Below are 27,076 nucleotides of genomic sequence, written 5' to 3' on the forward strand. Positions count from 1 at the left end.
CTGGGGTAAACGCTGCAGTGATGTTTTTCTATCAGTGCCACCTACTGTCAAGAGTTCCTGCTTGTTGTGAACCTACAACAAGTGGTATTAGCTTTCTTTGAAGCACTTACAGTGGAAATTGGTGGGACCGAAAATGTAAAGCTCATCACTTTAAATTAATTTGAAAAGAGACTGTCCTCCTCCTATAGGTATATTGTGCAAACAGCTTATTATTATCATGACCTATGGTTTTATTATAAATGTAAGCACCCTCTAGCTAGTGCAAAAGTATTGGCAGTGTTGCGTGTGTTGTCATGAAATGAGGTATGACTGTTGCTACCAATGAAAATACAGGTTCATTTGAATGCAGCGTGTAGTCTTTTTTACCCACCATCTTCCTATTTCCAATTTGCAACATTAACATTTATGCATTAGGCAGACACTTTGGAATTTTTTTTTACAGTGTATCTAACCCATGATTGTGCTGCTATAATGCAATGCTCTACCAAGCAAGCTACACAGATCCCCAAGTATAATGCTGATAAAAGTGCACAATGCATTAATAAGAAAGTTTCTTGGCATGTCCTACTATCGGTAGGGGCACTAATTTAGTAAATGTTCCTATAGGTTGAATTTCAGGGAAGTAACAAACAACTGATATGGTCATATAGGTTGGAGGACATGTTGATATGGCACTTACATAAAACACACTTGACCTGTAAACAAGTTTAAACCATAATTTTTTTACAACCATTTTGAGTTGTAGAGTTTTAGGCGACAGAGATGTTAAACTACACACAAGTTTAAGCAGAGTAAGTGATGTTTGCACACAAAAATTACACAAAACACATTATGTCTTTTGGCTATACTATTGAAACCCAGATTTTTATTGTTATTATTATTACTTTTTATCAACATTTTGCCAGAAGTGCTATTGCTTAAGTTAAACTTGTACAGAACCCAGGAATATTCCTTTAATGAGTTCATTTATTGTAGAAAGGGGTTTAAATCAGTGCTACACCTACCATTCATGTCCCAGACAATGTACTTCCCTCATTCTGAATAAGCGGCGTGACTTTGCCAATGCCATTTGAGTACAGAATAGAAAGAGTGTTTCTCACACTCTACCAACAGCTTTCATTTGGCAGCGCTGCACATGTGGAAAGATCTGATGGAAAGGAACTCATCAGAAAAGCACTTGAAGGTGCTGCTGATGTGGATTGTGTGCTTTAAGCTACTGGCAGTGAAACACCGGCTGCCCTTCACACACTTGAGTCATTTTGGCTCCAGAGCTTTAACTCATCACCAGACTCCCTGAAGAATAACTTAACAGATATTTAACTGCTGCCTGGACCTTGGGAAAATTAGTTTTGTAGAGCCAAATTTAGCCTCCCCCACTCTCTCTCCTTCATCATCTGCATTTTTTAATAATTACCACTGACTTGTTCTATTCCCTGCTCTATCATTCAGTTCTACCGTCCTGTATTTCCTCACAGCGTGTGCAGGTGATACGTTTCACAGTGTGTATTCAGTGCTGTTTGCACAGGCTAGAATCACTATTATTATTGGTCATATTTAAGGTTAGAGGTTTGTTATGAACCCTAACCTTAGGTATTAAACCTCGACTTAATCTGCCCACACTGTTAGTGATACTGACATGATTGATACGAGAAGTCTTCGGTTGTTTTTCTAAGCAGTCAGACCAGTAGTTTTCGCCTGGAGGACAATTAGAAAGCTTAAAAAAATCAATAGACATCTTGTAAACTTGCAATACATCACAAGTGAAAACATTTACAAGGTCTTAAAAAATCTTAATAACATCTATATTTATTACTCAAATTCTGAAAATGAAAATGAGAGGCTTTGACGTTTTAAATTGTTATTTTTAAGTAAAAAAAAGTTTCCCGTCTTTTAATCTTTAACACTTTTGTTCTGCTGCAAATTCTCAAAAATTACTGGTCTTTTAAAATTGCTTGTAAATCTCATGTTATGCTATTATTACTAGGGCTGTCACTTAAAAAATCTTTTTCAATTTTTAAGACATAAGTTTTCATTGAATCGATTGTAAAATCCATTTTCCATTTCTAAAAAAAAGACGTTTCCTTTTTCAACGTCAAATAACGGACGAACGTAAAGAGAGCGCTGGAAACGCACAAGTCAGCAATATTTCTTATTTCTTATATATTTCTATATAAGTTTCGTGCAGAATAACAAACAGCAACAGGAGTGCAACATTCTCGAATAATAATATATATATATATGCAGAGGGGATGGCTGCCATAAGAAAAGAAAAACATCACTGCAGGCTTCAACCCGGCTGCATTTATGATTTAGGCAATTCAGAAATCTCTGAAATCGCGTCTTTACATTGACTTAACACTGAAATTATTCACGCCAGACGCCAGATGCTCTATTCGCGTTTGGTGTGAATGCAGCATAAGAGGTTGCTTTCGACGTCACTGGTTCTTATAGTTGCGTAAAATTGCTGGTATTTTATATCTAGCTTACTGCAACGAATACTGCACTTTCCGAATTCTTTATTTAATTTTTTCTGATTGTTTGTGAGTTTTGTTACATCTATATTTTTTATTGTTTAATTCTTTTAAAATGAATTGTGTACATATTTGGTTAAAATCGATTCCCTATTTTCATTTTCGAAACTTTTTTTTGGTTCGTCCGATCGATTGTGCAAATCGATTTTCAAACTAAAAGTGACAGCCCTAATTATTACCATATATTGGATTCTATCTGTTTTTATCAACTTGTGTTTCTTTCTGGAGCAGACTGATCATAGGCCTCATTGACCTAAGCTAACGCACTTCAGTTTTTAAGTGAAAAAACATTATTTGTGTTTAATTTTGGCAATCTTCACTCAAAAACTGAGGCCTATATTAATCTACTTCAAAAAGAAACACAAATCCCAGAAGAAAAGAAATTGATTGAATCCAAGATTTGGTAGTAAAATAGCATAATGAGAGGTTTACAGGCAGTTCTTTGTAGAACAGTCATTTTTGACCGGGAACACCACAAGGGTTATAAATGGGTAAATCCTTTAAAAAATTACAAATGACAAAAAAAAAGTAATTATACTCTGTGTGAACAAATTTAGTAAGTTGTAGTCCAATCTGATAACATTAAATAGCATTTTGGGGGAAAAGAAAATCCTTTCCAGATCATATTGACATGTAGCAAATGTAAATCTGGCTACAAATTATCATTGAGACTTGGGATGGACTAATTAAACTTGGACCAATAATCAACCTCAACACCGTTACAACTACATAGAACTGTGTTTAAACATTCAGAGCCACTTTATCCCATTTCTGTTCAGTTGATGTTCCATACAAGTGCAGTGATGTTCACTGTCTTCAGCACTGAAGACACACGCCAATGATTAGCTAATGGATGATCACTTCTTTTGAACTTTTTGATCGGTCCTGTTTTGTCCATCACTGGGGAATATCCTCAGCCAAAAGGCCTCGCTGTGGTTTCCCACTTGAAATGCGCGAGCTTTGCTTTGTCCAAGTTGAAGACCAGATGGTTAACCTGTTTCTCTGATATCTCATGCCTGTGGATTCCTCCACCATATGCAGCCTTTGGCAGTTCACATCAAGGCCAGTCAGCTGGAAGAGATACGAGTCTAATTATACATTCAACAACAGCTTGGAAAAAGTGGAGAAACTGGCCAAGTATGAAACATCATACGTGCTTCCGAAAACTGTCCTACAGATGCGCAGTTTACAGTCAGATAGCATTGTACCAGGTTTTACTGTGCTAAACATATAACACTTTTTCCAGGCCTGAAAGATGTTTTGTCTGAACGGTTTTGGCTGTTCCTCTGTGTTTTGTCTAGCGTGTGTGTATTTGTTTTACTTCTAAGTTTAGTCTACGGTTGGCAATTGGAATTGAACAGATAGTGCGGCTTTGATTACGATTCCAAATCCAACACTGCGAATAAAGTTGATCTTAGTTTCTGGCCTCTAGGCTTTGGATCAAACAGGAGAAAGAATGTGAGGCCAGCCACAATTCAATTGAAATTCATCTGGAAAAATGGATGTTATTAACTCTGCCTGCTTGGCTTTATATCGCATTCCTTTGATCAGTGACACATGTAATTATAGCTTATTAACTGCTTATTTGCTATCAACAGCTAGCAGTGGATCTTGTTTTCAGAGGCTTGTATTCATTAAGAACTGTAAGAAATGTTGCAAAACTATTAATTTCTAATCTATCTTGAGTGTTCTACCAGTTTTGAGAGTTTGATGCACTAATAAACAGTTTCTCTTATCCGAAGCATTAGAATTAATGATTAATTCTAGTGGAAGAATTAGTTTGGATGCACTGAATTGGCTTGAAGTCTGAAGTCTGTTTATTACTGTTTTGCATTCAAATATGTTCAGTATACTGGTGTAATATGTACAATAATGTTAGTTATATAAATTATTATAATTTGTATTAGTTGTATTTACCAAATTATTAATTTAGTTGTGTTCATGTATCATGTTTTATTAGTTTATAAATAAAATTCAAATAAATATAAAGCAATTATTTTATTAATAATAGTATTTTACTGTAATGCCTCTATATTGTAAAAAGAGCAGTGTAGTTATTGTTAACGAAAACTTTTGTTATTAATTGAAATAAAGCTGATGTTAAGTAAAACATAAATATTAAATAAAAAAAAACAAAACCAAAAAAAAAAAATCTAACTGAACTAAAAAAGGATTATGTTGAAGTGCATTACTACAATTACTAAGACTAAAACTGAAATAAAAATAAAATTAAAATATTTTAAAAAATTAAATAAAAAGAGCAAAATTACTCAAATGTGAAAATAAGAATGAATACTGAAACGATTAAAATCTAGCTATTTCAATACCAAAATAATACTGGAACAGACTTTTAATAAAACAAAGTAGAAAAAGTATGTTCAAGATGTACTAAATATATGTACCTTTAATGTACTAGCATACACCCTTTTAGGCGTAAATAAGGTACGGAATTGTAACTATTGAAAAGGTAGGCTTTTGTACCTAAAAAAATCCAACTTTAAAGGTCAAAAAGTCAAGAAAACTTTCAAACATATATAAAGGACAGATTTAAATGTCATCGTGGCATGTTTCTGTGACAGACGTGTGTTGAATTGCCCAAATGCCCCGCGGCGTAAGAGCACAGGAACGCTGTGCATCGTGTCTTACGCTGGATTTCAAGAGAGCGGTCCATTTAGCATCAGCGCTCCACGGTCAGCCCGAATTAGCTTGGGGTCAGTACACTGCCACACTGACACATCCATAAACACTGGATTCTAGCCAAAGTCTGCTCCATTATTTGTGGAGCGCTTGAATAAACACATGGGCTTGTGGGAGCGATGGTCATCATTATGTTTTTTTGACAGGAATCCCAAGTATGAAAGCTAGCGCTCTGCAGCGAGCCGAATAGAGCCAGGGCTTTGAGTGGTTGGGATATTTGATGAGCAGTTTGGTAATGACTCATTACACCACGGCGGGAACCAAAGCTCCCGGGGCTCGCTCCAGCTGTGTGCACCGACTGTATTGCACGCTACGGTCCCAAGGGAACCGAAATATGAACGGACCACCCAGAAACACCGGTTCGGTTGCACAGCAAAGCAGGGGATCTAACAGCGAATTCCCCTCGGTGCCGTTCTCGAATCCTTCATCTTTCACGCTGTTTTCCTCTTTAAGCCTGAAGCTGATTGAATCTGTGAGCCGCTGCCGGTTGTGGCCGCTCAGAAAGACTGTACTGAAGGTCACAGGAGAAGTAATCTGTTTACTCGGTCTGTCAACTTGTCCTGCAGTGGATTCTTTAGAGCCGTTGCACAGCCAGCAGTTGCACAATCAAAACCGGCCCTGGTTTAATATACGGATATTATGCAAACAGCTCAGCCTGAGTGTATTTATAGAGAAAAAGCGGGAGCCGTTCCAGTTGTCACAGACGCAGTACTGGAATAATAATCAGAAGAAATGAATGCATTGTGCCAGCTGTTACACTTTCCATTTATTATGACTCTCCAAAAGAAACGTTAACATGAACTAATAGATGAGACACTGGGATAGATTTTGATATTCATCATGTTAAAACAGACGCTATATTAGGACTTTAAGGTGGAGTGTGTGATGCATTCTCAGAATATGTCACAGGAGGCGCTGTGTGAGGGTCTGGAGGGGGATCGTGGAGCGGTCTTCTGTCAGGACGAAGACATTTAGCTCCCTCGAGAGTGAGAGTCTGTGTATGTCATCATGACCCGGCTCAGGTCAAGTCTGGAATACAAATCTCCTCGACTTGCTGCACTTGCACACACACACACACACACACACACCCAAAGAGAAAAAACTACAGTTACACAAATCTGCACAGCAGAGGGCTTTGCGTGTCATTCATTCTCACGTGAAGAAGAAGGGAAGGAGTCTGTCTGTCCCTGAACATACTGTAAATCACTGTGGGATGACCACTGTCTCACTGTCTGGAGCAAAATGCATTCAGAGACACTAACCTCTACTTTTATTATAACCGATGTCCTCTGATTCGCAGAACCACGGTCAATAAGATGCCCTAAAATAACCAATGCACTTTATGGGTCAATGGCATGACATATTCTATCTATTAAAATGCATTAAGAAATGTAAGTCATATATACATGGAGTTTAATACACCTTTTGTGTGATGAAGGTGTTTTACATGTCTGAATTTTACAGTTTACTTAAAGACTTATTAATATGAATATCCGAATGTGGAATGCAGTCATTTCATAAACTATTGTAACCGCGGTTGAAATGCATTATAATTTTCGTAGATTTCTAAAAATGTGTTGTTTTGTTGAAAGGAGTCACAATGAACAGTTAAGCATGCAATACAAGTATCATAAAATGCTTCGTAAGGTGAATTACAAGGCATAATTAAAGCATTAAAATAATTGTATATAAAGAGTTTGCACATGAATTAAGTTGGTCAAGGTGATACAATATTAATACAATAATGGAGAACTAAGCCTCATTAAAAGAATGAAAGTTGTATTCAATTTTTGCTCAAAATTCTGTAATAGAATTATTCATCACTCAACATCTACATAAACATATAATGTTATATTTAAGATTTGTGCACTGGTTTCATGATACTTGTTACATTTCTGGCCTGCTTTCTTTCAGTACATTGCTGGTGGCTTCCTGTGATAGAGACACATTCATAATCATTGTGCTTTAGTTCTGATCCTTGTGCTGTAAATGTTTGTGTAAGGAGTGTGTGTGGCTGTACGCTGGAGTGTGTGCACCTGTAAATTAGAAATGGGCGTTCACATACTTTCAGCCATATAATGTGCATTAAATTCTTCTTGCAGCGCTTCATCTGGAATAAAAAATATACACAGAAGACTGTTAATGTAGCGTTTATAAATGCAAAAAATGGCTTGCGGAGGAAAATTCAGCTTGGACCAATCCATCATGTGAGGGATCTGAGCCACCGAAGTTCCTTCTTAAAGAGAATTTCCTGTACAGAAAGCATCATTTCACATAAACCCTCACTTCCTCAGAAGGACCTTTGTGAAGCTTAACACAGAGCTATTAATCGAGAGTTTAGGGACGGGAATCCATGACTCCTAAAGACAGCCTTAGGAAATGTTTTGCTCCCATTCTCTCAGCGTTTGTGCTCATTTTTGTGGAGGAGGCTTGACAAGGACGTGAAATAGAGAGCGAGGGAAGACAAGAGCTTAATATAAACGTTTTCCCCCTTAATATTTCTCCTCATTATCTTTCAGTTCGTGACTGGCTCATAAATGGAAATCTACACAGTAAAACTGTTCAGCCCCACACTGACCTAAGGAGAAAAGATTGTAATTAATTGTAAGTCAGTGGTGGCTTTTAATTTATATGTGTGTGTGTGTGTGTGTGTGTGATGCATTAGTCACTTTCCCCATTGCATGAATTTCTATTGAACAGCGTTTAATGGTTAATTCAACCAAAAATCAAATTTTGTCAATTTACTCACCTTTTTTTTTGTGTGTGTTTTTTCTATTTTTGAAATGTATTTCTTTCTTCTGTTGAACATAAAAGAATATATTTTGAACAATGTTGATAACCAAACCAAGCTGACGGTAACCATATACTTCCATAATATGGTTTGTATGGATGTCAATGGCTACCGTCAACCCTTTGATGACCAAAATTCTTCAGAACCTTCTTTTGTGTTTAAAGAAAGAATGAATTCTGGGTGAACTGCACTTTTGTCACATGACCTCGTCATGTTCATCATGTGATGTCATCACAGTATGGGTAAACTTAAATTAGTCAGGCGTCTAATTAGCATCTGTAAGTAAAAAACAATCATTATGCATAATCAATGTGGAATGTCAAGTCAAAAAATGTTAAAAATTGTGGTTGATGTTGGTTTTGAGAGGAACATGTGTCACACTGGACATGCAAGGTGAAGTCAAGTGCAATGCATTGTGGGATACCTTAAATCTTTGCAGATGTTTTATACAAAACAATTACAGCACGTTGAGTCTAACATTAGGAATCAAACCCAGGACAGCATTTTGAGCTAATACTTTTCAGCCAGTCAAGAGCTAGTTTGGGTCAGATAGAAAACAATAACCCAGGGAAAGGAGCGCAGGAGTCTCAAGCTATCCACTGTGCCACCCAGACTCCCTCTTCATCTTTTCCAAATCAGTCAAACATCTGCGAAGAATGAAAGCTTCACCATTAATGCAGACTCAAGCGTGGCGAGCACTTCAAGTGCATCTGAGATAAACTTGACACTTTTATCAGCGTCCAATAACGAGACATCAGAAACAGTTTGGAGAACAAAGAGCCCGAGAGCGTCGCTTGAGTTAACACCGTTTGTGCTAAACATGTTTCTCAAACCAGCTGATGGCTTCCATGTTTCAGATCCTTTGAGTTTCTACATTTAATGCATCATCACAATCTCTTTTACCAATGTTACATTCATTTCAATCTTTATTTTGAGTATAAGACAGCATTCGATAGAAATTCTCATGTGAGAATACTCAAATCTGATATGCATTTGCTTTAGATTTTAATCTCATTGATCAGAGTGAGAGTCAAATGTGTTTTCATTATCATTAAAGATACATTTTTTTAAGTTATTTTCTGCTCTCCAAGCCTGTTTGTATTTGATCCAAAATAAGCAGTAATATTGTGAATATTTTCACTATTAAAATGAACTGTTTTATATGTGAATATATTTTCAAATGTTATTGATTAACTTATTTCAAAGCTGGATTTTTAACATCATTATTTCAAATGATCCTTCAGAAATAATTCTAATATTCTGATTTGCTGCGCAAAAACATCATCATCATTATAATAATAATTATATTATTATGTTTAAAAAACCTGAGTATTTTTTTAAATACTCAACTGTTTTAAATAATAATAATAATAATAATAATAATAATAATAATACATGTTAATGTAATGGTGCTGAAAATTCAGCTGCACATTACAGAATTAAATATATTTAATATTATAATATTATTATAATATTATATATATTTAATATTTAAATATTTTCAAAAGTAATTAACTTATTTCAAAGCTGAATTTTTACATCATTAATTCACATGATCTTCAGAAATCATTCTAATATTCTGATTTGCTGCTCAAAATCATCATCATCATTATAATCATATTATTATGTTGACAACAGCTGAGTATTTTTTTAAATATTCAACTGTTTTAAATAATAATGATAATAATTATAATAATAGATGTTTCTTGAGCACTAAATCATCATATTTTCATGATTTCTGAAGATCATGTGACACTGAAGACTGGAGGAATGATGCTGAAAATACAGCGGAGCATCACAGGAATACATTACACTTTACAATATTTTCAAATATAAAGCAGCTATTTCAAATAGTAAAAATATTTCACAATATTACTGCTTTTGCTGTATTTTGGATCAAATAAGTGCAGGCTTGGTGAGAAAACATCAAACATTGTACTGTTCAAAAATTTTCGACTGGTAGCGTAACTGAAATAAAGAGACGTGATTGTTCTTTTTCTTTCAGATTCGGACCCGAGCATGAGGACGCTTAGCACTCCCAGTCCCGCTCTCATTCTGAAGCCAAACCCTCCTCAAACAGTCCCAAACGGCCATGAAACCTCGTCCACGTCTTTTACCGTCACTGGCGAAACAGTGGCGCTGGTACACGCGCCTCCAGGATCTCGCTCACGTCCTTCCAGAGTCGCCCCCAGCGCCCTCATCGACGCCCTGCCCGACCCCGTGTTATTACAGGTGCTGTCTTACCTGTGCACCCCTCAGCTGTGCCGCTGCGCTCGAGTGAGCCGCCGCTGGTATAACCTGGCCTGGGACCCGCGGCTCTGGAGCACCATCCGTCTGACCGGAGAGCTGCTGAGCGCTGACCGAGCCCTCAAAGTGCTCACCCATCGCTTGTGTCAGGACACTCCCAACGTGTGTCTGACCCTGGAGACGGTGGTGGTCAGCGGCTGCCGGAGACTGTCTGATCGAGGGCTGCGTGTGGTCGCTCAGTGCTGTCCAGAACTGCGGCGTTTGGAGGTTGCGGGCTGCTATAATGTGTCCAACGAAGCAGTGTTTGATGTGGTTTCCCAGTGTCCCAATCTGGAACATCTAGACGTGTCAGGTAATATTGACAGACTTTGCAGTCGGTGAGTCCAGTTGGGTGAATCTCATGAAACCTGTCAAGAACAGGCTCCAGCTGCTAACCCTCTAGTTGAAAAAATTTAATTGGGAGAAAATAATGCATATTTTAGGATCGAAAAAAAACAAAACAAAAAAATCATTAATTAAAATGCATGATTAAATAATTCTGATAAAAAAATATTATTATTTATTATTTTATTTTATTTTATTTTTTTTTGGGGGGGGGGTGGGGGGGGGGTTGGTGAAACATGACCTCTTAATATATTTCCTTGGGTGAGTCTCATGACATGTGTCCAGAATATGTGATAAGAATGATTTTATTCCAATTTAAAGTGATTTTTTTTTTATTACTATATAATTACATTTTATGACAATTTATTTTAATTCGCTTAGTGAAAAATGTTTATCTGTTATGTAAGTATTCATTATACATTATATATTAAGTAATATGTAATGTATGCACATCAATAAATGATAATGGTTTTGAAAAGGGGTTGCTTTTCAGCTGGGAATTTACATTATGGTAATGAGAATTGGGGATTTTTTTTTTGTATTGAAATGAAGTAAAAAAAAATCATTTTATTTTTTGCCTTTTAATTTTGGGGTGAAATATGCATGGTTTCTGAATATTCTTAATATATTCTTATTCTTATAAATTATATTTTACAAGAAAATTAAGCTTATTTTATAATCACTTTGGGTTATGGAAACAACTTTCTTCATGCAATGCATTGTTGTAGGTATGCATGAAATGTTTTTTCTTTTAATTTCAAGTATTATCATGTTTACTTCTCATATGCATTGGCATGGCACATCCATTACTTGGTCAACGAGTAAAACATGTTGTCTCTTGATTACTTTCAATAGCTCTTGTGATTAATTAGCTGCCATTAAGCATCAGAAAGCCATGTTTGGTTGTAGATTTATTCAGGGAGTGATTCAATGTGGTAAAGTTTTTCTGGGAAGGCTGGGAAAAACATTATGCGATCCAGGAATCGCTGCCAGTCTTTCTCTGGAGGAAGCTCTGCTCAGTTTTGAAAGATGGACTGCTAACCTCAAACAAAGAGCAAGAGTCTGTCTGCTGAGTTCATTGTGCGAGTCACACATTGTACTGTACAGTTATTCATCATGTAGAGGGCACAGCATGCATTCTGCTTTCCACAAGTAATACACCCTTTGTTGCAAAAATATCCTAAATTTCTTTAGGTTACATTTACTTTTAAAAGCAGGTAGTATAACTGTAATAGGAGCAAAAACAGATACTGGCTGCTTTTTGTTCCATATTATATTTCTGGGGTTTATTTCTTTATTATTTTTCTCTGTTTTGTCCTATTTTATTTGGCCTATATTCACTGTATTACATTCATTCACCTCGATTTGAAAACCTAATGTAGACTCTAAATTTCAGAATTTTAAAGTAATTTTATTAGACTGTTTTCCTGTTTCCCATGAGACATTTCCTTTTTTCTCAGCGGTCTTTGCAGTTCCAGTACAAGATCTTGATTTATTGCTTGAACAAGGATCAAAACAACAGGAACTGATGCTCAGACATATGCTTAAAGACATCTAAAAAAACAAGAAATGGTCTGACGGCTTTTATATAAGACAGGAAGAGTAAATAATGGCCCCCTGTTTTAAAAGGTCATAACAGTTATGTGGACAGAACATAGTGTAAACTGTACAGTGGCCAGAACACAGCTTATAGTTATAATTTGTATTAATTTAGCATAATAACCAGGTGTGCACATAAGTTTTTCAGCATGGAGCACCTGGAGATTGGGTTTGGTCTTTACATTGCCATTATGTGACCCATTAAATATAACTATACAAATTAATTAATAATAGTGATGGTAATATTACATTTATTTAGTTAGTTTTTTAAAAATAAATACATAATAAACAAAATAATAATTTTATATTTTAAAATAAAAAGGGAGTATTAATATATATATATATATATATATATATATATATATATATATATATATATATATATATATATATATAGTAGACTTAAAAATACTTTTTTAATGAATTTTCAACATTTTCAAACATAAAATCAGCAAGCTTTTATTTTGACGGGTTGCTGTCAAGTAAGTATAGGTGCTGCCCTGAAATCTCAACAATCAGAAGTCCCCACTTATTTATTTTACCGTATGTCCATTATCTTTAAAGTCGACGTGAAATGGATTTTATTTTAATTTGTTTATTTTTTTTTATTTAAAAAAATAAAAAATAGTTGTATGTCGGAGTCTAGTTGCAGTTTTTCTTACGATCAACTGCAAAATTCCATTCAGTTCTGCTGTCATCCAATTTAAAATTTATAGACGGAACCAAGTCCCTGCCATACGTTTATTACGTTTCGATATTCCATTTCACTTTAATACACAGTATGTCACAATATGGAAGAAAATATCAGTCACTACTCTGAACTTTATATAAACCTACTTTAGTCGTCAAGCAAGGCTTTCTCATTGCATATGGAATTCAGCAATAATATCTTGATTTGTGTTCGGAAGATGAACAAAGTTCTTACATGTTTGGAACGACATGAGGACAAATAATTAATGACAGAATTTTCATTTTTGGGTGACCTATCCTTTTAATTGTTCTAGTTATGATAATATCTCTTTCCATTTCCTAAGGCTGCCCTAAAGTGACCTGTATCAGCTTGACAGAGGAGGCGACTCTACAGCTCACACCTCTACATGGACAGCAGATCGGCCTGCAGCACCTGGACATGACAGACTGTGTATCACTGGAGGATAAAGGCTTGAGGACCATTGCATTTCATTGTCCGCGTCTCACACACCTCTACCTGCGGCGCTGCAGCCGGCTAACAGACGAGGCCCTGCGACAGCTAGCACTGCACTGCACCGCTTTACGTGAGCTTAGCCTTAGCGACTGCCCTCTGATTGGAGACTTTGGCTTACGTGAGGTCGCTCGCCTTGAGGGCCGTTTACGCTATCTGAGCGTGGCGCATTGTATGCGCATAACAGACGTTGGACTGCGTTATGTAGCACGTTACTGTCCGCGGCTCCGCTACCTGAATGCGCGGGGATGCGAGGGGCTAACAGACCAAGGTTTGAGCCACTTAGCTCGCAACTGCTCCCGATTGCGGTCTATAGATGTTGGCCGCTGCCCGCTGGTGTCAGACGCCGGGTTGGAGGTGTTAGCACGCTGTTGTGAAGGGCTACGAAGGCTGAGTCTGAGGGGCTGTGAGAGTTTGACAGGGAGAGGGCTCATGGCGCTAGCAGTGGGATGTCCCGAGCTGCAGTTACTAAACATACAGGAGTGTGAGGTGCCACCTGAGGCACTTCGACTGGTCCGACAGCACTGCAGACGCTGTGTTATCGAACACACTATACCTGCTTTCTACTGAGGGGACAGGTTGGGGACGCCAGAGGTGTCGACCTCTTAGAAAAACAGATGTTTATACTTTTTGCATTCCTATGACTGCCTGATGAGATGCAACAAGGAGGATATGTCTCAAAACATGGTACTGGGGTGCTTAGTCCAGGAGTCACCAAACTTGATCCAAATTTGCCTCAATACACCTGCCTGGAAGTTTCAAGTATACCTAGTAAGACCTTGATTAGCTTGTTCAGGTTAGGGTTGGCGCTAAAACTCCTCTTTTTCTCGCTCCTTCATCCTCCATCCTATGACTTTGGCTGCGTTCCAGTTCACTTTTGTTATAACCTTCACTCGCTAACTTCCTTCCAGCTCATTACTCGGATGAACATCATTGATTACGTTGCATGAGTACCCACTACTGGCTGAATGGAATGGGCTGAATTGGAACATCCTAAGCCCTTCATCACTTAGAATATGCTATGGAATTGGTTTACTGTTAACACATGTCCCCTTACAAAATAGTTTGGTGAAGAATTCTATATGTATAAAAGAAATTCAAAAATGGTTGCAGGGATTCCCTTGAGGGCAAGTGCACAGAGAAGTTTGTTAGTGCATGTCTAAAAGTGAACTGGAATGCAGCCTTGTCCTTCTCTCATCCTGAGGGGTTTGGAGCTAAGACACAAGGAAAGGAAGTGAGGAAAGGAAAGAGGATGCACAGATAAGAATTGAGAAGCACCCCTGCACTCCAGGGCTGAGTCTGGTGACCCCTGACTTGATAAGGACCCCTCTGCCCTGGAATGCCACTCATGCAGAGTCTAGCTCCAACACACCTGACCAAAAGTAATCTAGTAATCCTGACTGTAATTGGTTGGTTCAGATGTGTTTAAATTGGGTTGGACCTAAACTCTACAGGACAGAGGCCTTCCAGGAGAAGGGCTGGACATTCTTTACCTAGTTAATCAATTTGCTTTCTACTGCAGTGTTTCCTAACCCTGTTGCTGGAGGCAGACCAACAGTACATTTGGAATGTCTCCCTACTAACAAGCAAATGAGTTTGAATTAGATTTGTAATTATGAAGAGTTTGAAAATGTGTTCCGTGTCTTCACAAACAAGTATGGGAAACACTGGTCTTCTGCCGAAATTCTGGAGCAACTCAAGGGTGTCAACCCCTGCTCCTGAAGGATCAATGTTGTGCAGAGTTTAGCTCCGACACACCTGTCCAGACATTTCTAGTAATCCTAAAGAACTTGATTAGCTTGTGTTTAATTCATGTTAAAGTTAAACTCTGCAGGGCAGTGACCCTCCAGGTGCAGAATAGGTCACACCTGACCTAGTGAGACAACTTGTTATCTACTGCAGTGTTTTCCAATCCTGTTTCTGGAGGCAATCAAACAGTACACATTTTGGGGGTCTCCTTTATCTGACCCATCCACTTCAAGTCTAGTAGTCACTACTATCAAGCTGATGAGTTTATTAAGAGATCTTTGATTAGGAAGAGTTTGAAATTCTGGCGCAACTCAGTGCTTCTGGAGGATCACTGTCCTGTGGTCCTTCAGGTGGAGACATGTCACCTCTGACCTTATGAATCAGTTCGTTGTCTACTGCAGTGTTTCCCAACCCTGTTTTTGGAGGCACACCAACAGTAGACATTTTGGATGTCTCCTTTATCCGACCATCCATTTCAAGTCTTGGAGTCTCTACTAATGAGCTGATTAGCAGACAAGCTTGATTATCTTGTTCAGATGTATTTAATTTGGGTTGGAGATAAACTTTAATGGGAAGTGGCCCTCTGGGAGCAGGATTGGACACCCCTGACCTATTGAGTTAATTTGCTGTCTCCTACAGTGTTTTCTTACATTGTTCCTTAAGGCACACCACCAGTGCAATTTTGGATGTCTCCCTTGGGGACTTGGGAGACACTGGTTCCTGCCTACTCTGGGGTCTCAAACTTTGCTCCTAGGGGAGACTGTCAGCAGAGTTTAGCTCCAACACACCTGGGGCCCGTTTCACTAAGGAGGTTCAACCAACTCTGAGTTGACTTACCCTGAGATGAGAAGCTTTTCGGTTACAGAACAGTTGAAATTAGTTGGTTTAATCAACTCTAAATTGACTGACTCTGAGTTAAGCGCGTGCACCACAACTATAAAAATCCATTATCAATCTTCAGTCTCAATACAAATGTAATTCTTCTCAGTGTTATATCACAGGTGAAAACTGGCAGAATGTTAGTTTAATGAACTAATAGCTAATCATTTTATGGTATCTCACGGTCAAATATATATAAATATATATATAATCATATTAATAATAATATTTTAAGTGCATTTTTCTTATTTTACAAATTATCTGCCAATAGAGTAAGAAAAATACAGCAGTGGCTATTTACACTAAGTGGAATTAACATACTTTCTTACTGATAGATCCTATTTACAGTAGGCTAAGTGCAAGTAGCTCTAGATGCTATTTACAGAAAAAAATGTACAGTGAAAATTGTGATATATTCTATTTACCATGTAAAAGTTGCAGTTCTTTGCAACAGGCTAAGTGTAAATAATAATTAGATGCTAATAATACTTTATACTGGAGGATACATTTGCACCTCAGTATTGTTATACATTAACAAGATTATAAATTATTATATTTATTACAATTATAAATAGTTGCATCATTATTAAACACTCATTAGGCACTTTACTTCCACTTTTAGAACATTTTGTTCATTTTTAGTGAAAATAAATTCTAATGTGACATGTGATGGGAAAAGTGAGAAGAACGAGCTCGGCAAAAGCCGGATCAATTGCATTACAAGCTAGAAAAAAAAAAAAAAACCTTAGTAAGAAGAGCATTTTTCCAACGTGCATCAATTGAGTGTTTAAAAAGGGGGAGGAGACCGAAAGAAACTCTGGGTTTACTGAAGAAAACATGCTCCTGACCAGGTTAGGTTCATAGAGTAAGTTACCATGGTAACTGAGTCTGAGTATAAGATACTTCTCTTTCAGAAACGGGCACGACTTATCCTGCTCTCTCGGGTTTGACAAACCTTCCATTCTGAAACAGAAAATCTAGAGTTTCCCTCATTTCAAGGTTAACATACTCAGAGTTTTCACTTAACCTGCTTTGTGAAACAGGCCCCTGCTTAGAAGTTTGTAAGGAACTTGATGAACTTGTTTAGATTTCATTTTAATTTGGGTTGGAGCTAAACTTTGCTGGAAGGTGGCTCTCCAGGAGCCAGATCAAATTCTGGTCATAAAGGGACACCTTCCCTGCAGAGTCTAGCTCAGTGTTCTCAAACATAATTCCTGGAGGGCCACAGTTCTGCAGGGTTTTGCTCCAACCCTAATCAAACACACCTGATCCAGCCAATCAAAGCCTTCAGGATTACTAGAAACTTCTAAGCAGGTGTGAACTGAAGCTGGTTGAGGCTAAGCTCTGCAGAGCAGTCACTGAGTTTGAAGCTGTAAACCTAATTAAACCAGTTCTTCAGGATTACTAAGAATCTCTGGACAGGTGTGCTGGAGGCCTTACAGGAGCGAGGTTTGATATTAATGGATATTAATATTAATTCTAACCTTGTGACAATTTTGGCAGTAGCATGTCGAAGGAAGGTCCTTAGGTTTTGAGACACATCTGGTGCATAATGTTGCTTCTTGCAGAGCTGTACCATGCTCTTGTAATAAATAAATAAAAATTGCCTACATGACATATAGCATAATATTTATCACATGGAAGAGATGTATTATATTACTGTACGTCACCAGTAAGCTGATGTTTCCTAAGGGTCTGAACTATGTTTATTTGGGTTGATTCATGTTGTGTTTTCTACAAAAGCTCTTTAGCTGGTTGTCCAGAGTCTGTCTCATTACATTGTTTACTTTAACTTTAACTTTAGCAAACTTTAAAACTTTTAATAATGAACTACTTGCTTTTTCCATAGAAGTGGTGAATAAGATGATATTTTTTTTTTTTTTTTTTTTGGGTGAACTATTCTTTTACTAACAAATCTTACTAGTTTACTTCAGAAAAATTATATCTGATTTCAAGAGACCATCTCTGTTCAAAATAACTAGGAAAATATGGGCATTTGCACTTTAAAGGGCATTACTGACAATCCCAAAATTACCCAAAGGTCTTAAGTCTTTTATTCGATATTCCCCTCAGATAACGCTAGTCAAGGATTACATGAGATTTGTAAATTGTTTCATTTTGTGAAAGCAATATGTTGCTGCTAAAAACACCCAATAAAGGGCTACTTATTTACAATCAAATGTCTTCTTTCATTTGTTGTATCTATGAACAATAAGGAAAGTGACAAGGATAACACATACAAAAGAAAAGAAGGTTCCTTTGATTGATGTAGTGCAGAGAATAGTAACATTAGACTTGGAAGAAAACAGGAACGTTAAAGCATCCACCAGAGATGTCAGTTCTTTGAGAGATTAGCTATATTTGAATGAGATATGTCTTCAGGAGGATCCAAAGTCTTGCTTGTTCACACTATTGACCACAGTGGCACTTAATAGATATTTCGGTAACACTTTATAATAACTGCACACTATTAATCAATAATTAAGCATTAGTAAACAGATAATTCATAACTTATAAAGCATTAATAGACAGTAATAAGCAGTTTATAAATACAGATATAAATGCTTTATTCTTGATTTAAAAGCATATCTATAATGTGTTTAATAATTGTATTTTCATACTTTATTCATGATCAATTTATCATTACTCAATGAAGTATAGCATTATTTACAAACCAGTTATTTAGGAGTTGCCAGTGATTCATAAGATCACAAGAAATGTAGTAAATGCAGGTAGTTATAAAGCATTTAGTAGTGGTCAGTTAACTATTTATGTGAGCTCATCTAAAGTGAGGACTAGTTATGCCTTGTAAAGCATTTATAAAGGATATTTAAAGGCTCAGTTTTATCTTCTAAACAAAAAAACGGAAACAAACACAACACAGTGATACAGAACATAGAAATATTAACAGCCTTTAAATCTCAATTGTAAAAGCTTTACAAGGCATAAATAGTCCTCACTTTAGATGAGCTCACAAAAATAGTTAACTAACAACTACATATGTTTTATAACTACCTGAATTAACCCTGAATTACAGTAGAAATACATGTTAATAAACCATTTATTAACACTATAAGTAACTATTACTATATTTCTGAATAAAAAGATGTATGAATGCACATTTAAATAGTTTATTAATCATTTACTTACAATTTCTAAGTGATCTTATGAACCACTGACAACTCCTTAATAACTGGTGTGTAAATAATGATATACTTAATTTAGAAATGATAAATTGATCATTAATAAAGTATGAAAAAACAATTATTAAATACATTATAGATATACTCTTAAATCAGGTATAAAGCATGTATATCTGTATTTATAAACTGCTTATAAAATGTCTATTAATGCTTTATAAATGATGAATTAACTGTTTCCTAATGCTTAACTAATGATTAATAGCATGCAGTTATTATAAAGTGTTACCGATATTTCCCCTCAAATAAATCCTTAGCAAGATCCATTAACCTAGGAACATCTCAAGTCAGATGTGCATTACCCTCAGGATAACCATAATCATAACTTGTTTCAGTTGTTAGTATGAATCACTACTATACAAGCAAAGATGAAATCAATTACTCAGTGAAATGGTAAAAATGTGATTTGTTGTTGCAGCTGTGTCACACAAAACCTAATTCTGCTTGCATGGGAAGAATTTGCATGATAAACGTGTAAAAATAGGGAAAATCTATATGTTTATATATTAAAAAGTAACTTGCTGACATGCCAGTGCTTGTTCATTAAAAATTAGTACAATTAGTAAGAGGCTGTGTCTAATATAAAGCTAATCAGTTGGCTGTCATGTGGTTTCCTCGTGATCACATGGGGCTGGTCTGGTGAAATGACCTCTTGAAATGAATATAGGACACATCCTGAGACGCAGCTTAGTGTGTGTTGTCTATATAGCTGTCAATTATTGTTCTGTAGTCTACAGTGTGCTATGAATGAGTTGGTTAGTGGTACAATGAGTCCATCTCACTGATTTAGTGTGTTTCTGTCTCTCTCTCTATGGCTGCAGTTGGTCCTAAGCAGCTGTATTTATTATTTTCTGCTGCCCTCTGTTGGTTAATGTCTGTTTCTGCACTTAATTTACATTCATTATGGAGTACTGGTGTACTACTTCCATGTACAAGAATTTATAAGTTAACAACATATGGTATGGAACGATAATTTGTTACACTGTTGTCATTAAACCTATTTATGTGCCATGTTTTGTGCAACGAGTGGCAATCTCAGAAATTAATATGGATATTTAGATTTTTTATTTAATAACATTTTTAATGAATGCACATTTTTGGTAATCCAGTCAAATGAGTCAGGAAAGATGTTAAAATTCATAAAAAAACAAAAACAAAAACAAATCCACAACCCTCAGTCGAGCATATGTGGAAAATAATGTGCTGTATAAAGACTTAAGCTGTAATTTAATTATATCTTACATCATCCTGCTGCTTATACAAAATGTAATGAACAGAGCAAAAATGGCATAGTATGCTATTATTAAGTAACATTAATAATAATAATGATAGCAATTATTACAATTCAATTCAGAAAAGCACATTTTAAAAAAGTAATATAATTCTTAATATTGTTATAAGCACACGATCGGTAACCCTAAAAAAAATGCTAAAATAAACCTTATTTGATGTCTACTATTTTTTTTTTTTAAACAAAAGACATGATCACAGTCTTTTAGATTTTGTTTTAATAAATAAATTGAAAATTGCAATATTGAGAACCAGAAAAAGGCACTTTAAAAAAGCTACTCAAGCTAGTAGATTGGGTGTTGACCGTAATTACGTTGAGCATTCCTGTAGATTTAAAGGCCTGCTTCTCCTGATTACATTCAGTTAAAATAATTACAAATATATGGGTCGTTGTACCTTTGAGCATATGATATGAACATGTGAACACAAAACTACATTCTAATTATTATTATTATTCCAGATAATTGTTTTAACAACAAAGAGCTTTATCTCTGATTTAAAATATGCAAATTACAACATATTTTGTTGTTGTTGTTTTTAAATATAGCTACTAACTGAAAACATATTTGAAATCTGTAGGTATGAATAATTGTGCTCTTTTCTAATTACCCTAGAAATGAGCACAATTATTCATACCTACAGATTTCAAATATGTTTTCATGAGCGGTTTAAGGACATTTGGCCACAAACTACAGGATATCACCTGAATACACTGATACTCATCAAGAGCCACATAACAACTCAACAAATAATCCTTCATGACATAAAATACACAGACATTTTCAGTTAAACACAAGACACGTGCCATAATGATTTTCTAAGAGCAACAATAAACGGGCAATAAGTTGCAAACACCAAAATCAAAGACATTTTTGGCATAGATACGTCTGACAGAAAATGAATATGCATAGATTATTAGCATGTCAAACCAAACTTACACCCCCCCCCCCCACATAAAAAATAATAAAATCACATATACAGCGATGAGATAGTTTCTTATGCCAATATATGACTGTTAAAGAGGTTTGAATGCAGAAAGAACATGATAAACAAAAATCATAAGATGATTTTAAACGGCATTTGATGAGTTTTTGCAATTTTTGGGTGGGACTCAAGGATCCCTTTGCATTGCAGCACTTGATGCAAAGCCACAGATATCTGTTCAGTTTGAAAAGAGTGAATGTGTGAAAGTACACAGGGTTGAAAAGAAGAAAACTGATGTAAATATAAAGACTACACAGACTGTACATGTACACGACTACAGACCTACAATACTGTTCTAATAGAATGACATACAACGAGGAAATAAGCAAAGGAAAACTGAGGCTATCTGCAAACCTATCCCTTCCAAAACATTCCTGTGTGAGATATCCACGTCCATTATTTGCCTTCATATTTGGGGTTGATAACAGTTGTGACGGCACTCTTGTAGATGGGGTTCTCTCCCTGTGAAACACACAAAAATCCGATTTTGAAACTAAGAAACAAATATACAGCCCAGTTTAACTTCATGATGTCCTCTAAATGCATTTACACCCCAAGAAAGTCCCAAAAACACACATGCAGCTGTACATTACTCATATATATTTTGATGAACATATTAATATCCAATGAAGAAAACCAAAATGTTATGTGAAACGCTCGTTCGATATGACACAGCACTGTCAGATGCACATGCTGTAGCCGATTGGTGAGTTATAACGAACACTTCAATTAATAAATATATCAATATTTTGTTTCAAGGATGGAATATATAACAAATGGTGGTCAGGTACAGAAACACACACACACATACACTCTGAAAAAAGGCCATGCAGAGAGAGGAGAGGATTACAAACTTAGAGAGCCACAGCTTTACGTCCATAGATTGGGTTCTTGAATTTATTAATAGGGCTCTTGTAAATTGGATTGTCTGTCTGAGAGTGGACAGGGACAGACAATAGATGAAGAAACAGATGAAGAAACAGAAGAGCTGAAATCATGACAACACATTGAGAGAATAAAAGGGATGGAGGTCTGAGAGTGATGGGAAGAAGATGTCATCAACATCAAGGGAAAATGAACCAAAGCATGCATATGGAGTTTAAATGAAGATGGAATAAAAGGTTTCCACTTTGATTAACTTAATTCAGAAATGAACGGTATGTATTACAGATTAAATGTATATTACATGCATTTAGCTGAACTTAAGAGTAAGTTTTTACATCTTTATTTGCAATTTCATAATTACGTCTGTTGCCTTTGAAATATGGTTAAATGTGTACAAACATTAATGGTGAACTAAAATGCTGCAATGAAACATGAATATCGTGTGTTTTAATATATTTGTAAAATCAAGTGTATTTTTTTAAAGCATGACAAAAAGATGATTAAAACAATAATTTAAAATGTACTTAAATCGTGCATTATTTGACATGATTACAAAAGTGTGTTAAACAGTCATGAAAGTGTCTCTGTGTGTCTTTTACTTAAATACAATTTAATTATGTGCACTAAAAATACATTCTTTTGAGAACTGAAGTAGAGTGTTATGGTTCTGTTTTTAAAGGTTAATAGGTTCCACCTGTTCTCATTCACAAACTGGATATTTAAGAGACCTGGATCCTTTGTGAAGACCATCCTGCATTCGATATTGGCTGGACCATTTGCCATTTGTCAATTTTAGTTTAATTCTGTTATCAGTGCTCGTGCAGTACAATTAAGTGCACTTCTTTTTCACAGATCTGCTCAGAAAGTGAGCCAGCAGAGGGCAGCAGAGCATCCTCCTGACTGACCCACGACACACCCAGAAAAACCAGGCCCTGAAACTCCAGAAGCCTTCGCTTTACTTCCACATCTGATCTAAAATCCAGACGCAGCACTCGTAAAGAGGAAAACCACACTTCTGATGAAACAATCCTGGAATTTTGGAAAGTTTAAAAACTTCAAGTTTTAAAGCACAAGCTCGAATAAAATATTTATTGGTCCAGTTTAATTTATTAAAATTTTTTTCATACCGTGTCCCACTTGGCGTTCATCTTCTCCTTCTCAAACTTGGCGAACTCGCGGCGGTCGTGAATGATCATGAGCAGCTTCCAGATCAGCAGCAGAGCTAGACCAATCAGAACGATGCCTGTGACCACGCCCGCTACGATGGGAATGATGTCAGGACCCGCCGGGCACTCTGCCAAAACAAGCACACCTCACTTCAGTAAAGGGGTCATATGATGATGCTAAAAAAACATTGTGTTGGGTATGTGGTGTAATGCAATGCGTTTATGTGGTTTAAGGTACAAAAACACTTTATTTTCCACATACTGTACATTATTGTTTCTGCTTCTGAAACACATTGATTTTTACAAGGCTCAACGTTCTGAAAAGCAAGGTGTGCTCTGATTGGCTGAATACCTCAAGCCTGTGACGGAAATGTTACGCCCATTACCATATTTGGAAACACACATCATCTCCACGACAACAATACTACAGCGAGAATAAAAGTTAAGCCTTCTTTCTTTGATAAACATTTGGGGGCGGAGTTATGCAAATCTTCCCACACAGTAGCTATGTTTCCATCTACCTATTTTTATGTGCATTTCGTAATATCGCATAAAAAACGATGAATGGAAACTGCAAGATGCGCATACATTTTAGGATATTTGATTAGGATACACTTTTTATCCAATAAGAAAACATTTGCATAAACTACGATGGAAACACATTTACTGAAATTCCTCCATCAAATCGAATCGTTGGATGAAAACAGTGCTTTATTTGCAAATATTTAAAGCAACATTCCAATTTTGCGCATAAATTTAATTTGACTCTTTGGTTGGAAACAGATATATAGATTTGTGGGGTTGTGTTTGAATGAGACGTTTTAGGAAGGCGTGGATGAGTCTATCTCTCTTTGGGTTTGAGACTTAAAGGTCCTTGCACACAGAGTACGAAATCTTCCTATGCGTTTTTTTTAGTTGTTTTTTTTCGTGATCCTTTCTTATCAAAATGCTGGCTATGGATGCGAAAATGCAGAAATTCGAAACTGATCCGAATTTTTTTATGATGAACAAAGTTTCATAGGCAGTGTATAAACATGATTGACACAAGACCTTTAGTCTTTGCAACTTTACGGATCTTATATACTGTAGGCCCCAACAGCTTGAAACCGCATCATATGACCCCTTTAAAGCAAACTAACACTCATCTGCTAAAGTAACAACACAAGTGACACAAACTCAGGTATCTAAAGCATGTCTCTTCTCTGTACTGATACGAAGCCTCACCTAGAGTCTCCACCACATGCACCTCCTTCTCGGTGTTGTTGACGGCGTAGGTGTAGTAGAACCAGCAGTCGTTGGCGTCTCTCTCCTTGCAGTGCATGAGGGGGAAGGCCTGCACCGGCTGAGGGAGCTTATCTCTGTCCTTCACCTTGATGAGGTTAAAGTAGTTGCAGTCTTTCTCACAAGTGTCTTTCTTCTCTCCTGTGCCAAACGCTCGGCACTGCACACACTCCCTGAGACAGGAAGAGTGGATTGTGAAACCTACTTAAGTTTTGGGGGGTTTTCCCACAGAGCAAAAGGCAAAGATATATAAATGTTAACACTGCATTCCTTACAAACTCTGCAAAGAAACAGGGCTGATGTTGACAAATAATGAAAAACTCAGTTACACTTTTTTTATTAAAGTGGCCTTATTACAGTGTAATTATACATATTTATGTACTGAGATTGACTACATTACTAACTGTATGGCTAGGGTTAGGATTAGGTTTGGCTTAGGGATACTTGAATGTAATTTTGCATAACGTATTATTACTATAATAGTAAGTACATTTAACGTGTAACAAGGACACCTTAAAATAAAGTGGGTTACACTTTATTTTAAGGTGTCCTTGTTACGGGGTAGTTACACATTTAAGTACTGAGTAATATTAATTAACTACATGTACCTCCTATATGGTTAGGGTTAGGATTAGGTTTACTTGCATGTAATTATGCGTTATTAATTGTAATTATAATAGTAAGCACATGTATTACGTGTAATAAGGACACCGTAAAATAAATGGTTAGCATAAAGTGTTACCAAAAATTCTACTCTCTGAACTAATACAACAACAGCTGGCCATACAGCAAATAATAATACTTTAAAAAATAATAATTAATATAAATCTGAAAATATATTTTTAAATATTAAAACACTGGCAAAGCACACACACACACAAACACACACATTATTTATTTACCTGTTTCTTTATTTTAAATTATAATAATATTTCACAATATTGTAGCTTTAATTTATTCATTTATTTATGCTTTACAAACTTAATTTCAACATTATTTTTCAACTTTTGACAAGTGGTGTCACACTTTTACAAATCTATGTTTACCCAACGAATAAAGGATTTTTACCCTAAAAATAAAGAAAAATGAAACCATAATGAATTTTCTGGCATTGACATTCTATCGTCTTATATATAATGCATGCTATAAATAATTGTTTGAATTAACTGAGTTTAGTTTATATATTTAAAAAAAAAAACATATTTTGCCAAATGTCTTTTAAGATTGGGAATGTACTTTCTTACCACTTGCAGTGAATTCTAGAATATATATAAAAAAAATTATAACCCATGCTGTTTACATTATATATTTAGCATATATTATATCTATTTTGGACAGAAAAAAGTGGTACCCAGTATATCGTATGCTGTGTTATCACTGAAGCTGTGCATGTACTGAATGTAGTTTAATGTGTCATATATCGTGTGCATGTGTTCACTGACTTGTGCTCAGTGCAGACCCCGGGGCAGGTGGGGCAGATCTCACAGGTGGGACCCTGGAACTTGGGGTCGGTGCACTTGCAGGTCCCACACTCACAGGTCCCCCGGCCGTTACAGGACTGCTTGTTGGAGGCTAAGCAGGTGGAGGTGTCCTGAGAGCAGTCACACGCGCTCCCCGAGTAGTTAGCATCACAGATACACACCCTGCACTCACAGCGGCCGTGTCCTGCAGGGAAAATACCACATTAAAAACCTCCAGACCGTCTTCCTCGTCTACCCAAGCTGCGTTTCTTCTATAAAGGATCTGTCGAGTGATGTATTGGTGACATGCGTACCTCCGCAGAGTTTATTATTGGAGCGGTCGCAGTTGAAGTTGTCGCACTCGCAGAATTTGCCGCTGTAGCGCTCTTCAGGATTGTCTCTCTTCTTGCACTCGCAGGTGCCACACACACACTCGCCGTTATTGCTGCAGATGTCCGTGCTATTGTCCTTGCGACAGTTCTTGTCCAGGTCTTCGGTGGACACCTCATCTTTTCGACATTCACACTGCCTGCCCACACGTCCCTTATTACACCTGAGAGAACACAGCTCACATAAAGACTCTCACTTACATGATTACGGGTCAAAGATGAAAAGGGCTTTTCAAGCATCAAAACAATGAACGTTTAATATAGCTTTATTTTTATCTGTGCATTAGAATGTGTCATGTTCAATTTTTTTCTGAGCAACATCACTATCATTTGTTTTTACCAT

At 36.5% G+C, this 27,076-nt stretch overlaps 2 protein-coding genes across 4 annotated transcripts in view; one reads left to right on the top strand and one right to left on the bottom strand.

Annotated features, from left to right (window-relative positions):
• Positions 1-18,258, top strand: part of LOC128013521 (F-box/LRR-repeat protein 7) — a 42,129-nt gene extending 23,871 nt beyond the window's left edge. For both annotated transcript variants that reach the window (XM_052596590.1, XM_052596589.1), the window contains 2 exons: positions 10,025-10,618; positions 13,284-18,258. In XM_052596590.1, coding sequence (XP_052452550.1) covers positions 10,025-10,618; positions 13,284-14,020 — 1,331 coding nt within the window. In that variant the 3' untranslated portion in view covers positions 14,021-18,258. The remainder of the gene's footprint in view (positions 1-10,024; positions 10,619-13,283) is intronic.
• Positions 18,259-20,326: 2,068 nt separating this feature from the next.
• LOC128013198 (integrin beta-1) overlaps positions 20,327-27,076 on the bottom strand; it is a 39,584-nt gene continuing 32,834 nt past the window's right edge. Inside the window, exons 12-17 of one of the 2 annotated variants that reach the window (XM_052595981.1) lie at positions 26,659-26,897; positions 26,327-26,549; positions 24,828-25,057; positions 23,565-23,731; positions 22,407-22,484; positions 20,327-22,014 (exon numbers count right to left, since the gene is read on the bottom strand). In XM_052595981.1, coding sequence (XP_052451941.1) covers positions 22,407-22,484; positions 23,565-23,731; positions 24,828-25,057; positions 26,327-26,549; positions 26,659-26,897 — 937 coding nt within the window. In that variant the 3' untranslated portion in view covers positions 20,327-22,014. The remainder of the gene's footprint in view (positions 22,015-22,406; positions 22,485-23,564; positions 23,732-24,827; positions 25,058-26,326; positions 26,550-26,658; positions 26,898-27,076) is intronic. The other variant, XM_052595982.1, reaches the window with a different exon arrangement.

Source organism: Carassius gibelio, chromosome B24 (assembly GCF_023724105.1).
Source record: "Carassius gibelio isolate Cgi1373 ecotype wild population from Czech Republic chromosome B24, carGib1.2-hapl.c, whole genome shotgun sequence".
Taxonomy (NCBI): Eukaryota; Metazoa; Chordata; class Actinopteri; order Cypriniformes; family Cyprinidae; genus Carassius; species Carassius gibelio.